Below are 15,078 nucleotides of genomic sequence, written 5' to 3' on the forward strand. Positions count from 1 at the left end.
GCGATGCGCACACGTCTCCGGCAGTCTTCTTGCCGGCGAGGCGAGGGTAGCCTTGCCATTTTGGTTTGACGGCGTGTCAGGGAAAGGCGGAGTATGTCTTTGGCAGAATCCCTTGGCTGCCGAGAGTCGATGGCACAGCAGCTCGTGTCGCCACCAAAGAGCGCTTCGCTCCCGCGCGGCGGACGGGCGGCGCACGTGTGGGCGTGCAGCACAGGAGACGCGCGGCGAGAGCGTGAGCAGCAGCGACTGCGGGGAGAGAGCTGGCAGAACGCGAGCGCGACGTGGGATGTTTGGGGCCGTGCCGTGTCGAGTCGACCTACGTTCCCGCTCGGCGAGCCTCGACGCGGCGCAGGAAGCCGTGACGGCTGGTGCTGCACACCGCCATCGCAGCGTGTTGAAAAGGCGCTCTTGTCGCCACCGCGGTGGTGATCGAGCGCGTCGCGCACACGATAAAACGTGCGTACGCGATGGTGGTGAGCTCGGTCGAGGGTGGTGGGCCGAAAACGCGAGTAGGTACGGCCGCGCGGGGCCACGGCGAGCTCCGCGCAGAAATCGCGCGCTTCGCACAAATCGCAGAAATCGAGCGGCTGACAGCCAAACTCCCAACACCACCCGAGGACCACCACCACCCGTGTCCCAAAGTGAGAATTCCGATTGTATGTGCTGCTAGATCTCACTGAGCTGACTGAGCTCGTATCTGCCTTTGGTAAGCAGTTTTGAGTTCGGTAATGTCTCCGGAGACGGAGGGGCCGGGACCCCCCCTGCGCGGGGGCGGGCCTTCGATGGCTGTCAGCGCTCCTCCGGGCTTTGAATCACACCTCCCATTCACGCACGTAGCTGAAGCAAGTACTCGTAAAAACGGCGCGTCAAATGCAGCATCCAGGCGTCTAAAGTACTAAAGAAGACGACATGAATGGTTCACAGAGAATGTGTTCATTCAGACCTTTGCGCGGGGGTGTGTGTGGACAGCCATTCATTCCGCGTGGTTGAGGGGTTGAAGGGGTCTGTCAACCACTTGGTTGAGGGTTGAGGCCTCTGTCAACCACGTGGTTGACAGTTGAGGCAATCGGCCTCAACCACCGCTCTGGGCCGATTTCATTGCATCCTTTTGGTGCAATATTAGCAGAAAGAGAAAATTTCACGCTCGCTTCGAGGGGCCCGGCTGCAAGCCGTGCACGGGAGCGATACCGCGCAGGGTGTCCCCGAAAACTCGGCCAACGCCGGCGTGCGCAAAAAGTCGGGCGGCAAACAAACCGTTGGTCACTGCTGTGTTTCGCCTTCCTATCGGGAGCCACGATGACGAGCCCAACCGACCACGGCTTGGAGCAGGACGCCATCACCCTCGGCGGCATCAACCTTGCGTTCTGGCTGGCGTCTCTCGGCCTCGGCAAGACGTGGCCGGTCGACTTCATCTGGTCGTGCTTCCCGCCACTGCTCTGCCTGCTCATCATTGTCCGCGAGCCTGACACCGGCGTGTGCGAGCGGAGGATCGTCGGGTGCACGCTGGTCGCAACGTGGGGCTTCCGGCTGACGCACAACTTCGTGTCGCGTGGCGGCGTGGGGCACGAGGACTGGCGGTACTCGGACATGCGCCGAACTTTTGGCCGCCACTTTTGGTGGGCCTCGCTCTTCTCCGTCTTCCTCGGTCAAGCAGCCTTCCTCTTCAGCGCCTGCTTGTCCCTGTACGGCGTCCTGTGCGCGCCAGAGCCGCTCACCGCCACCGACGCCGCGGGCGCTGCCGTCTGCTTCGGCGCCGTGCTCCTCGAGGCCGCGTCCGACCTGCAGATGGACGCCTTCGTCGCCGCGCGCAGGGAGCACCGCACCGACGCGACGGTCATCGACCGCGGGCTCTGGATGTGGTCGCGCCACCCAAACTACCTGGGTCTTTGCAGCTTCGGGTGGGCTGCAGCCTGGTGGGCGTCTCCGTCACTGGTACACCGGTGCATGTCGTGTAGGTGAGCTGACCTGGTGGTGGGGCCTCTACCTCTTGGGCGAGCCCGCAGCGCTCGACCCACGCACGACCAAACCCTCAGCTCCCCACTGCCTCGCCCTAGGCGTGCCGGCGGCGGCTCCGGGTTGGGTCGTCGTCGGGTCAGCTCCAATGGCCACCCTCTTCGGACACGAGATTTCCCGAGATGACGCGAGGGGTGCCGAGTGTGTAGGCCGGTCTCAATGACCTTCCTCTTTGTGTGTGTGTCCATCAAGCTCATGGAGGATCGGCAGCGCGGGAGCAAGGGCGAGGCGTGGATCAAGTACACGAGGGCGGTGCCGAGCCCGCTGCTGCTGGTGCCGCCGCCGATCAACCGCAGGCTTGGAAAGTGGCTGCACGCAGCCGAGAGCGGCGAGGCGGCCCGCTCGCCGCTAAACGGCTAGCGCGATTTTTCAAGTATATATCGGTGTGGTTTTATCGAAATCTCCCTGGGAGATTATATATCGAGGTGTGCGTTTCCAGCTGGAAAGCGGCCTCGCTCCAGGGGAGCGGCGGGGAGGCCCCGGGGCGGCGCCAGCCACATGGTCGACTCGCCATTGCTACACACATCAGCATTTCACGGCTTTTTACCCGCGCGCCGCGCCGCGCCACGACGCACGAGACTCGAGAGCGGCCAGCCGGCCAGCGGGCCGGCACGCGGCAGCGCGGGCGGCGGGGGGCCCGCGCGCTGCGCGCAGGCGCCCCCCACGCGCGCACACATGTCCATGCACATGCATGTGCATGTCCGTGGCATGCGACAACATGCACATGCACATGCACATGTGCTCCCCTGGAGCGATGTGTATGTGCATTGTCCACATTGATTGACCGCGACATTTTGTGTCTCATGCGTGAGAGCGCACCCCCCCGCAGCAGGAACAGCGCGAACACCCTCACGCGCACACCGAGAGTCCTCGCAACTCGCTCAGTCGACTCGCTCCCCCCTGAGCTTGCCTGCGGCGAGGGCGGTCGAGTGCACGGAGCTAAGTGCCTCGCCGTCCTCGCAGGAGTGCCAGGCGGCTCCCGTGGTGTACCTGTGTTAGTGCCAGTGCGCGCCATCTGCCCCGCGCCGCCGCTCGCGCCGCCTCGCCCCCGCCGCCGCCGCCGCTCCCTCGCCAGACACGCCGCCGCCCGCCAGCCTCCTCGACCTCCCCACCGACCTCCTCGTGCGCGTCGTCTCTCGCTGCGACCCCGTCGACATCGCTCGCGCCGCGGCCGTCTTGCTGCTCTTTCACGCCTCGCTTGCGGTAGAGGGCATCCGCTTGCGGGCGCAAGAGCGCGGCTTCGAGCTGCCAGCGCAGCCAGAGGGCGAGAGCTGCGCCGTGCGGTGGCTGTGCTATTCGGCGCTGCTGCGCGAGTCCAACCCGCCGGCGAGGCTGGCGGCAGGCGGCATGTTCCACAGCGTCTTCATCGACGGCGAGGGGAGGCTCTCGACGTGCGGCAGAGGGCGCCGGACTGAAATCCAGCGCTGCTCGGGCACGGCGAGGGCGTGAGGCGGCTGAACAAGCCGACCTGGCTCCCGTCGACGCTGGGAGAGCGCGTCGTGAGCGTGTCGGCTGGAGATTTCCACAGCCTCGCCCTCCCGCCCTCGCCGCCGACGGCGCCGTTTGGAGCTGGGGCTATGGCGATACAACGGCCGGTTGGGCCACGGCGTCGAGCAGCACCAGCTGCTGCCCAAGAAGGTGTCGAGGCCTTGGCAGAGCAGCGCGTCGTCGCTGTCTAGGCAGGACACGATCACAGCATCGCCATCACTGCCAGCGGTGCTGTCTGGAGCTGGGGGGCTTGGGAGCCAATGGCATGTTGGGCCACGGCGACCAGCAGAGCCGGCTGCTGCCGAAGAAGGTCGAGGCCTTTGCTGACCAACGCGTGGTCGCTATGTCGGCGCTGCACAGCACCACAGCCTCGCCCTCACCGCCGACGGCGCCGTCTGGAGCTGGGGCGGTGGAGACTATGGCAAGCTGGGCCACGGCGACGAGCAGGGCCAGAACACCACAATGGCCGACCCCCCCCCCCAGCAGCAGCGCTCTGCTGCTGGGGGGGTCGGGACCCCCCCCAGCAGCAGCCCTCTGCTGCTGGGGGGGTCCGGACCCCCCCCCCCAGCAGGAGCGCTCTGCCTGTGGGGGGTGCTGGCATCTCTGTACAGACAGCAGCTGTAAGTAGCATGCGTTCCAATGGCGAGAGTTTATAGTCGGCATCAAAATCAGTGGTCTCACCGGCGGGCCCTCCTACTGCCAACCGGGAGGTGCGGGGCACGCCAGCCTCTCTTCTACGCCTCTCGTGCCTCGCGGCTCCTCTGCTTCAAGGAGGGAAGATACGGCTCTCGCAGCCCATCGTACGCCGTGGCACAGCGGGGAGCACAGCGGGCTGTACAAGATATTGTTCCCTATCTTCGCATGCTCGTCGTTGGTGATATCCGCGCGAGGTCATGATATCCGCCACAGGCCAGCAATCACTCGGTGATGAGACTACTGATGGAGGCGCGACGCTCTGACACCGAGTGTTGCTCGACACTGCGACACTGCCGAGTAAACGTTGCCAGCACTCGACACGACGAAGGTGTATTGGGCTCGAAGGCGCGGCGAACACAACCGCCTCGAGCGTACGAGTACCGCTTAAACACGAACTGAGGGCGGAGAGGGGGGGGCGGCGGCGAGGAGGCGGGAGAGCTGGGTCCAGTGCGCTCTGCTGCTGGGGGGGTCGGGACCCCCCCCAGCAGGAGCGCTCTGCTGCTGGGGGGGTCGGGACCCCCCCCCAGCAGGAGCGCTCTGCTGCTGGGGGGGTCAGACCCCCCCCCTAGCAGCAGGGATGAGCTTAGTTGTGCAGGGGGGGTAGCGAGCAGAGTGCGGCCGCTCTACGCGACTCCTGCGAGGACGGCGAGGCACTTAGCTCCGTGCACTCGACCGCCCTTGCCGCAGGCAAGCTCATTCACATAAACGCAAACAACTTATCCCACCATGCAGAGCGCATCTCTCTCTCTCTGTTGTGCGAAGCGTGAACCGCGCCATTCGCTCTCACCTGGGACCTGGCAACCCTGTCTGCACGTCTCGCGCGCGCGTGAACAGGGCTCAAAGCAGCCTCCAGCCGCTTCGACCCAGGCTGAAAGCTCGCAAGCTGGGCAAGGACGGCGCTGACCAGCGCTGCCCAGCGTCTGCTGCGCAACAGCCAGGGCGATAAGCTGCTCTCGTACCTGCACACTTAGCGGGTGTGTGCTGGCGTCCGGGTCCCAGCAGCGGGGTTTCACGTGACGTGACGTACACACTTTTCAGCTTCCGACCATACTCGGTGCGCTGTGCGTTGGTTGAAAGGGCCCTGCATATGATGGCGTCATCTCCCTGACGCTCGACGCACATCTGCTGCAGGTTGTGGCCGAGAGGCCGAGTTGTGGTGGTTGACAGCGTCCTTGCAATGCCGACACAGCCACCACTCCGTCCGCAGCTGCGGCATCGAGCGCCATTCAGCAGCCGGCGGTGTCTGACCGCGATGCGCTCGCAGCAGCTGCAAGGACGCCACAGCAAATGCCTGGCAGTGAGCGAAAAAAAGAATTTTCCCTCCCCTCACAACAGGCTGACTCGGCGCGTGTTTACAATTGTACAGCGCGATGATGCGCCACGGCGACAACCCGAAGCTCGCGCCAGCGGCCGAGGCAGCGCTCCTCGAGTCTCTCCGTGCGGAGCGCGAGATCAAGGCGCACGAGAAGATGCAGGCGGAGGCTCAGCGACTCGCAGTCACTCTCGCCGCACTCGATTTGCGTGAGCTGCCGGCAAAGGCGAAAGACCTGTCTGCGGACAAGAAGTTTGGCGAGCTAAGTGGTCATGCCGCCATGGCGATCACTCTCAACACGATCCTCCGCCGCGTCCCGCACAAGACGGACGGGGACGACAAGAAGCCGAAAAAGCCTGCCGGGAAGCCAAAGGCGGGCGGCGGCGCAAAGGTCACCAAGGTGGTCGACGTGCCGCCCTGCACTGCCGCCGAGGCGCGCAAGGTGATCCGGGCCAACAAGGTAAGCCTGGCGGCGGCGTGCGACGGGCCGGCCGCGCAGCTGGCGCTGCTGCGCGCGGCGCAGGCGTGGCTGCTCAGCGCAAACGGGGCCGTCGCCCTGCCAGGCGCGGCAAAGGTGATCGAGGTGCTGTACGACCTCGACCTCGCGAGCGAGGGGGTGCTGCACGAGTTCTGGGCGCTGGTTGGCGCGAGCGCGCAGCGGGACGCCACCTCCCTCCTCGCCGCCAAAGAGGCGCGCTCCCCACGGCCCGCCCTCGCCCCCTCGCCGGCTGTGTGGGGGGAGAGCTTGGCCCGCCCCGCCCGCACGCTGTTTGGGGGAGTGAGCCAACCCCGCCAGCTGTGTGGGGAGAAGCCTCACCTCACCTCTGGCCTCAACCAGGCGCTCGCCGAGGCGGAGGTCGAGGAGGCGGCCGCGGCCAAGGCGGCCAAGGCGGCCGAGTCGCAGCACGCTGAGGCGATGGCGAAGCGCAGGGACGCCGAGTGGTACGCGCAGCAGGCGCGCTGCGGCGGGAATCCGAGCAAGGAGGACGAGATCGCGGAGAAGGCGGCCAACGCGGCGATGAAGAAGGCGGTCGACCTGCACGGCGCCGCGCAAAACATCACCGCGGCGCGCGACAAGACGCTGGTCGCCAAAAAGGCGGAGCTGGAGGCGTCCAAGCGCGCGCACGCCGAGCTGCAGGGGCGCGTCGACCACGCGCTCCCCTTCGTGACGCACGCGAGGCCCTTCTTCGACTGGCTCGCCGCGAGCGACGACGACGACGACGACGACGACCCGGGCGAGCACGCGAGCGAGGCATCGCCGGAGACGACCACAAACGAGTGACGGATGACGGTGTGACGCCGACGGCCACCCCACACACAGACTGATGCAACCAGAGTGCGTGGCGCGCTCGCCCTCTTGCGGAAAAGATTGGTGTTTAATTTTGCTCAGCGATTACTTCTGGCAACTTGTTCGGCCCTTGCTTTCGCTCACTCACCTCAAACTGGACACTGCCCGAGACCGCCCACAGATGCCCACGCCTCGATCTTCTTGGGCAGCAGCTGGTTCGACACGTCCTCTCCGTGGCCTAGGCAGGCGTGATCGCCCTTGCCCCAGGTAAAGACAGCGCCGTTGGCAGTGTTGGCGAGGCTGTGGCTGAATCCAGCCGACACAGCGACGCTGCCCCTGAATCCAGCCATAGAGCCCCAGCTCCAGACGGCGCCGTCAGCGGTGATTGCGAGGCTGTGGAAGCGGCCAGCCGACACGGTAACGCGCTGACCGGCAAAGGCCTCGATCTTCTTGGGCAGCAGCTGGACCGCTCGTCGCCGTGGCCCAACTGGCCTTCGCCTCCACGGCCCCAGCTCCAGACGGCGCCGTCGGCAGTGAAGGCGAGGCTGTGGTCATCCCCTGCCGACACAGCGACGACGCGCTGGCCAGCAAAGGCCTCGACCTTCTTCGGCAGCGGCTGGCGCTGCGCGTCGCCGTGGCCCAGCCTGCCGAAGTCTCCACTAGCTCCAGACGTTGCCATCGGCGGTGAGGCGTGGAAGAGGAGCGAGACGGCCGCGGCGCGAGCGATGTCGACGGGGTCGCAGCGAGAGGGCGCGCACGAGGAGGTCGGTGGGGAGGTCGAGGAGGTGGGCGGGCGGCGGCGTGTCTGGCGAGGGAGCGGCGGTGGCGGCGGCGGCGTGGCGGCGCGAGCGACGGCGCAGGATTCGGTACTTCAGCTTGGTATAGTATCATCACATTGCAGATCATACCCCAGGGCTATACCCTGATACCCTCTTGAGAGGACCCGCATTGGGCCCCTAGAGGATAGGCTGATACCCTGGTGGGTTACCCTTCACACCGGACACGACCCCCCTCTTCACACCTCTTCGCGCGCTGCGCGCGCGCCAAGACAGACAAACGCGCTCGAGTGAGCGTCGCGCAGGAGGGAGGCGAGCGCACCACTAAGCAATGCGCTGGGTGAGGAGGGCGCTAATGGCGGCCGTCGTCGCGTTTGACGGGCCCGCGGCCGCAGCCGGTGCGGCTGCAGCCGCGCGAGGTGTGAATTGTCGCTTCGCTGCGCGGCCGCCGATGATACCTTGATACCCAGCCGAGATAAGTCCCCACAGAGGCCTAGAGCATACCTTGATACCCCCTCGAGAACAATACGATGATACTATACCAAGCTGAAGTACCGAATCCAGGGCAGACATCGCGAGAAAAAGAACTGACTTTGCGCTACTCTTAGCATCAAAAAAGAAAACCCACGCTGTGCCACGCTCTGAAACACGACAGGAGATCTGCATGAGCACAACGTCGCAACCTCGCGACGCCGCACCGCCTGATCTGAACGACGACGGCAACATCGGGAGATCTGTCCCGGAGAGATCTGTGAGACTGGCGCGAGGTGACACGGATGGCGCTTTGCTGAGCGGCAATCCAAGCTCGAGCCTGAGCTCCTTTTGCGTGCGACATTCTGTGATCGCGGTATCCGTCCTCAATCTGGCCGCTGGTGCCCTGGTGTCGTTCTTCGGCGGCGTCATCTTCAAGTTCTCGCCAAACATCACCGAGTCCGGAGGCGCGTCGCTGCTAGACGACTTGTGGATCACGTATTTATTGACCATCGGCGTCTTTGTCTTTTGCGCGCTCGGCGCGTCCCTTTCTCGGGCGAACCGCTCCGCGCTCTGGCATCGGGCGACGCCACGCTTTTTGCTGCTGCTGCTATTTCCTGCGGCGATGGATGTGGTGATCACCGGGCTTTCAAGCCTCGCGCTCGCCTTCGCCGACCCGTCCTTGGTCACGATGACCAAGACCACCACCCAGCTGCTATTCCTCGCCTTGGCCACGCGATTGGTCCTGAAAAAGGCGACGAGCATGGCGCAGTGGGTCTGCCTGATCGCCGCCGCCGCCGGTGTGTCCTTCTGCGGGCTTACGACCGTCTTCAAAGCAAGCACAGGAGTGCATCACACTGCCGCCGACCAGGCCCTCGGGCTGCTGCTATCATGCCTGGCGGGTTTGCTCGGCGCCGCTCGTAATCTCGTCGAGGCGGCACTGCTGGGAGACGCCAGTCTGCCACCAAGCGCTCTGCTCTTGGCAGAATCGGCACTGTCGTCAGCAGTCTGCGTGCCCCTCACCCCACTGATGCTGCTAAACCCGAGGAACAGCGCCGCGCTCGACACGCTAACTGCCGTCTTTGTCGACCAATCTTGGGCACCGTGCACGTTCGCACTCTACTTGATCTGCGCGTACGGAAAGGACGCCGGTAAGTTTTGGTTGATCAAGCACTCCAGCCTGCTGCGGCAAAAGCTGCTAGCCCTGACGTTTCCCTTTGGAACGTGGCTCTTCGGCATTAGCGTCTATTACGGCGGCGGCTGGCGCCTCTTGCCGCCTCAAGGAGTTGAGGTCGAGGTTCCGTCGTCGCTAGTCCAGCTCTTGGGATTCGTGATAATTTTGCTGTCCAATGTTGCCTACATCCAACTCAAGGCTCCGACCGCGGCTCCGGCCTTCTGCCCCCGTCTCGTCAAGGAGGTCCTTCGGCTCGCCAGACCGTGTGCTGCTCCTTCCCCCGCCCCGGAGGAGGTGCTCGTTGCGAGTAGACTTGAGAGTGCCAGTGGGACCGAGCTCCAAGTCACATGCTGAGAGCTTGATTGGTTGATATTTATTTCACTTTTTTACGGCTTCGCCAATATTATACATGTGCATCATGCATGTGCATATTAATTCTAATACAATCATCTCATACTCAATGGCTTGTTGCACGAGTATATTGGGACACGCGATGTCTGTTGTCTCAAATATGAGGGGTTTTGACTCCTACCGGCTCCTGACGCTATCCCTGGCAGCTCTAATGACCAGGATCAGTAGTGTTGTGATAGAGGGTGCCCATACTAGCGCAGGAGCTGCCACACTCGCCCGGACCGTCCCCTTCTGGGGCCGGTTCCGCAGCCCGCGAGAGCCGACAGCGGGGCCGTGCCGCGGGTGCCTACTGCCGAGTGCCACAAACACTGCGCCGTCCCGCCATCACCTACAGGCTGTCTTGTGTGATGATTGGGATGTCCAAACGCCACCACGGCGCCCATTTTTGCGCAATCTCGGGACCGTAGTGAGACCAGTGCGAAAGGCGTCGAACGGCCCTACCTAGGCCATCCGAAGAAAGAAAGAAAGAAAACAGACAAACCCAACCCAAGGGAGGGATGGGACCATCCGCGCACGAAGTTTCGCTTTTATGTGGCGTTCTCTCGTGGGGGGTAGGGGGGGGTACCCCCCGGGGGGGGGGGACCCCTGGCGAGGTACTTCCAGCCTGCTGTGGGAACAGCTGACGCAGTCTCGCCGGCTCGCCCCAGCATCTCGGGTTGACTCGGCCAGACAAAAACCCCGAGAGGCGTGGGAGTACCTCGCCACAGGGGGACCCCGCCCTTCGCCGCCTCGACGCATGTGCGACGCTGGCTGCCGCCTCTCGCTCGCGCAGTCCATCTGCGCCGTCCTTCTCGAGATCGATCCGGCAAACAGCAGCGCTCAGCTGCTCCACCGCGACACCTTCGCGCCGCAGCTCCTGCCGCGCAGGCGCGCGCTCTCCGCCGAGTTCGGGTGCCGCGCCGTCGAGGGCGAGGCGGGCTGGCGCGCCGAGGCGCCGCCGATGCAGGCCAAGGTGAGAGCCTCGCCGCCGCCGCCGCCTCTCTGCTGCCTCTCCTCTCCCGCTGCTGCTGCCTCTGCCCACAACGACCGCCGCAGCCTCCGTCCGCACCGCCGCCTCGCTCTCCGCTGCTTGCCTCGCGACTGCTGCCCTCTGCCGCCCCTCCAAACCTCCCACCGCTCTCGCCGACCCGCGCCCTGCTCTGCCAAGGCGGTCTCCAACGGCAAGAGCGGCTCCGGCTTCCTCGTCGCCGGCGGCGAAGGTGTCGCCCCGTCCGAGGCGGGCAGCTACAGCGTCCTCCTCAAGCAGCTCCACCCTCCCGAGGTGGCGCTTCTGCCGCCGCTGCTGCCGGCGCCGATGCCAGCGCGCGCGCTCGCCTCGCCCGCCCAGGCACCTTACGTGCGCCTTCCTGGGGTCCTCCGTAGGCGCTGATGGCGAGGTACGCCTCGCCGGGCGGCTCGCTGCTCGCTCGCTACGTCGCGTGGGTGCGCGTGCCCGACCCGTCGTCCCGGGGCGGGGCGCCCTTCGAGGGCATGCTGATGGAGAACGTCGCGCGCCCGCCGCCGGGCGTCGCGCGGGGGACGAGGCTGCCCTTCGCCCCGTTCGACATGAAGGGGATCCGCCTCTACGACCACGAGCGGCGCTTCGAGGCCACCTTTGGCCGCCGCGGCCTCAAGGCGCGCGCCTCCCCGCCCTGCCCGCCCTGCCCCCGCCCTGCCCGCCCTGCCCCCGCCCTGCCCCCGCCCTGCCCCCGCCCTGCCCCCGCCCTGCCCCCGCCCTGCCCGCCCTGCCCCCGCCCTGCCCGCCCTGCCCCCGCCCTGCCGCGGCTGCGGTGGCCGGCTCCGTCTCCCCGCCGCAAGCTGTCGCGGCGAGCAGCGGAGGTGGCGGCGGCGGCAGTGCCAGGGGCGGCGGCAGTGCCAGGCAGATGCAGTGCCGTAAGGGGCAGGAGTCGCGAGGGCTGCAGTGGCGGCGGTGATGGTGGTGGGTTCAGGCGCCGGGCTTCGCGGGGCCCGCACACAGCTTGTGTCTGCCTCCAGGTTCCTGCTCGCACGCTCGCTTCCCTCACCAAAGCGCTCGACGCCGACGTCGAGCTGCTCACGGCGCGGAATCTGGTCAAAGACTCGTCGCACCCTGTGGTAGTCCCTTCTCGAGCCTCGCGGTTGGACCCGTCTCGAGAGCTCTTCCCTAGGTGGACTACTCGTACCTGCTCACCGCCGTCGCCACGGCGCCGGCGTCTCCTACAGAGTGCGGCGGTGCCTCGGACCGTCCCTCGGGCGCCGGCGGCGAGGCGGGGGCGGCGAGAGGGGCGGCGAGAGGGGCGGAGGAGAGAGCGCCGGTCGCTCCTCCGAGGCTGCTACAAGCCTGCTATTGTCGCCACGTCGCCGCCGCCTCCGCCTCCGACACCGCCGCCGCTGCTGCCACCACCGCCACCACCGCCACCACCGCCTCCTCCACCTCCTCCGCCTCCTCCACCTCCTCCGCCTCCTCCGCCTCCTCCGCCTCCTCCGCCTCCTCCGCCTCCTCCGCCGCCCCTTATGAGTCGACGGAGGCGGCGGAGGCGGCGGAGGCGGCGGGTTCGGGGAAGGCTGGGGCTGCGCCGTCGCTCGAGTGCTACCACGTGCTCGCGAGGTTGGCGGTGATCGACTACTTGCGCGGCTGGCGGCTGGTCGAGGCGCGCCGCGAGAGACATCGCCTCTGAGGGCCCACTTCCTGCACACACCGCCGCGGCTGAGCACGCCCGAGGCACGTCCCGCGCGCGCGTGATTTGATCCTCACTCTCTTTGGGTTTGCCTGCGCGGAGGCAAGGTGCGAAGCGGTCCACCACCCTTGTCGGAGCCTTCCTGCCAGGCGGGCGAGCACGTGCGCAAGAGCCTCTCCCGTGACCTCTTCGCGCGCGAACGCAACCACGCCGTCGTCCCGGTGCCTCAGCCTCCTCTCCCCCCTCCTCCCGCTTCCTCCCCACCGCCACACACGCGCGCGCGAGGCACCGGCCGCCTCTTACCCGCCTCGTGGCCCAGCCCTCCTACCCCCTTCCGCCTCCCTCCGCAGCAGCCGACGCGCTTCCCTGCCGCCGCCCGGCAGGTGCGCCACTTCGCACGCTCCTTTCGCGCGCACCTCGACGGCGCGATGCTGGCGCCGCTGCAGCGGAGGGCGCCCTCCGTCAGCCTGGCCCGCTGCTGGGTCGCGGGCGTGCTGCGCGGCGCGTGGCGCGGCTCGTGCGATCGGCTTGCGCCGGTCGCATGGCTGGGCGAGCGGGCGCCGTGGCTGGGCGCAGGGCTGCACTCGGGGCTTAGGCGGGTGTGTAGCGTCGGGGGCGCGAACAAGGTGTGAGAAAGAGACACTTCGGTCACCGCACAAACGAGTGTAACGAGAGTACGAAGCAGCCGCACCCTCCTCGTAAAGCCGTAGTCGTTCTCTCGCGCTCTCGACTCTCGTCCAGAGCCTCGCCGCGCGGGGCGGCGGGCCCACCTGGTAGTGGTACCGTGTAGGAGAGGTAGTAAGGGTACAGCTATCAATTTTAAAGAAAGGGGGCGGACTGGTCGAGAACGAGATGGTCGTCGCGTGGTCGCTGCGTAAACATCAGTTCATCACGCAGTTCATACCTGTACATGCGTTCCTCGCTTCTCGGCCGCGCTGCTCACAGTCTCCTCCCCGCCGCCGTCGAACGGCAGCATCGAGGGAGACCGCACCATCGTGAGCCGGGTGCTGAGATAGCTCCTTCTGCTTCTCGACTCACTCTTCGGCGCGGGCTCGCGCACGGCCGGCCCGCCAGAGAAGAGGCCGCGCGCCGCCTTGTAGATGCCAACGCTGAGAAAGGCCATCGCGCCGTACTTGCCGCCGATCCCATCTACAAAAACACCCCGCAGCGCCACGCTGAGGCCGCCCGCCAATACCCCAGTCGCCAAGAAGGCGAGGTAGTTGGGCACGTGGTTTTTTGACGACATGCCGACAAACGCGCCGCCATACACCGCCGCAGACACCTCGCCCGATTTGCCGCCAAAATTGGCAAAGAGCAGCGACGTGGGTATGCCCGACATGACTAGTGCTCCGAGCAGCCCAACAAAGGCTGCAGCCGCCGCGGGGTTGTCCAGGGATGGGACGTTGCATCGCAGGTAGATGGTGGTGAAGGACCCAAAGGTGGTGGAGGCCAGACAGACAAAGACAAACCAGACGGCGGCGTCGCCGCTCACGACCGCATACCTCTCGCCTTCAAAGAGGTGCTCAACCCTGCCCAGGTCCTGACATACCGCGGTGAGATTCACTGCGATGAATGCGATGAGGCCCAACCGGCCGCCCCACCCTTCGCCAATCTTGAGCACTACGAATGCCTGAAAGGTGAGGGCCGTGACGGCGCCCAGGGCCGAGGCCCACAGCACGTCTGGAATCACCTCACTGGACACCCACCCAGCAAACGATGCGCACATCACTGCGGCTGCCGACTGCTTGTGCGCCAGTGCTGCTAGCATGGTCACCGACGCGGACGCTGTCACGGCACCGAGGCCGCCCACGTTGTTGGCCGACCAGGTGAGCAGCGTGGAGAGGAGGATGAGCACGGAGGAGCGGAGCGCATCCGGCATCCGAAGGTTTCCCTTGCGCGGGTGCGAGCCCGAAGAACCCCCCCACGCCCACGCCCGTGTTTTGTTTTGGCCATCCCCCCCCCCCCCCCCCCCCTGGCGCGCGAACCGCGACACGCAGTGTCAGACAGACCTCAGACGCCCGACCGTCCCCGATACGCACCGTCGACGCGCCGAGTGAGTCCACTCTCCGCCGCGCGCCTCGCTCTTCTTCGGCAGCAGCTGATCGTTCGTCCTCCCCGTGGCCTAGGCAGCCATATTCACCCTTGCCCTCTACCCAGAGGGGTGGTTGAGGGGTTGAGGGTTGAGGCCCCCCCTCAACCATCTGGTTGACGGTTGAGACCCCCCCTCAAGCCCTTTAGTTGGGGGTTGAGGCCTCCGGGGCCTATTCACAGGCTCGAGCGTGATCACAAGATAAACTGGACACGAAATGAGCCATCGCTGAGCTCCTCCACATCCAGCAGGTAGCGGTTCCACTCACCCGCGTGCCAGTAGTTACCCGCCTGCGTCAGCTACGGCTTTTACTACAAGGTGAGGAACGGGGCTCCTGAGCTCTGTGTGCCGGCAAGGGCGGAGGATGGGGCAGAGTGCATTCGGAGCAACCAGCCCCTCACCTCGTGTGTGCCGTCAGGGGGGCGATTCATATCAATTGGACCAGGGTCTGAGCGTGAGAAAGAAGTACGACCTTCGTACAGTAGAGCACAATGCGAATGGGGAGAGAAGTTTACCTTACTTAAACTTTAGTGAGACACGCACGGGTGTCGGTGGTAGCAAGTGAGCCGCGCGCGCGCGCAGCGCGGCGCGGCTCGGTGGGAGTCGTGATTTGTCGCACAAGGGATTCGATCAACGCCCGTCGGAACACTCACAAACATCGAAAGTGTTATCGTGGGTGGCGTAATTGACGTATAAGTCGTGCTGGCGCGCAATGGCGCGTTTG

At 65.9% G+C, this 15,078-nt stretch overlaps 2 protein-coding genes across 2 annotated transcripts; one reads left to right on the forward strand and one right to left on the reverse strand.

The window, feature by feature from the left end:
* Positions 1 to 1,350: 1,350 nt before the first annotated feature.
* Positions 1,351 to 1,990, forward strand: EMIHUDRAFT_55001 (hypothetical protein; the record flags this gene model as incomplete). The annotated part of the gene is made up of 2 exons (XM_005770476.1): positions 1,351 to 1,882; positions 1,956 to 1,990. Coding segments are annotated over 2 exons (567 nt in total), but the record flags the coding sequence as incomplete, so codon positions are not given.
* An 11,173-nt stretch (positions 1,991 to 13,163) lies between these two features.
* EMIHUDRAFT_196179 (hypothetical protein) lies at positions 13,164 to 14,144 on the reverse strand (the record flags this gene model as incomplete). Its single annotated transcript, XM_005770477.1, has 1 exon — positions 13,164 to 14,144. The coding sequence occupies one exon, from the start codon at positions 14,142 to 14,144 to the stop codon at positions 13,164 to 13,166; it is 981 nt and encodes a 326-aa protein (XP_005770534.1).
* Between the last annotated feature and the right edge of the window lie 934 nt (positions 14,145 to 15,078).

The sequence above is a fragment of the Emiliania huxleyi genome, assembly GCF_000372725.1.
Source record: "Emiliania huxleyi CCMP1516 unplaced genomic scaffold EMIHUscaffold_4, whole genome shotgun sequence".
NCBI classification, from domain to species: Eukaryota; Haptophyta; order Isochrysidales; family Noelaerhabdaceae; genus Emiliania; species Emiliania huxleyi.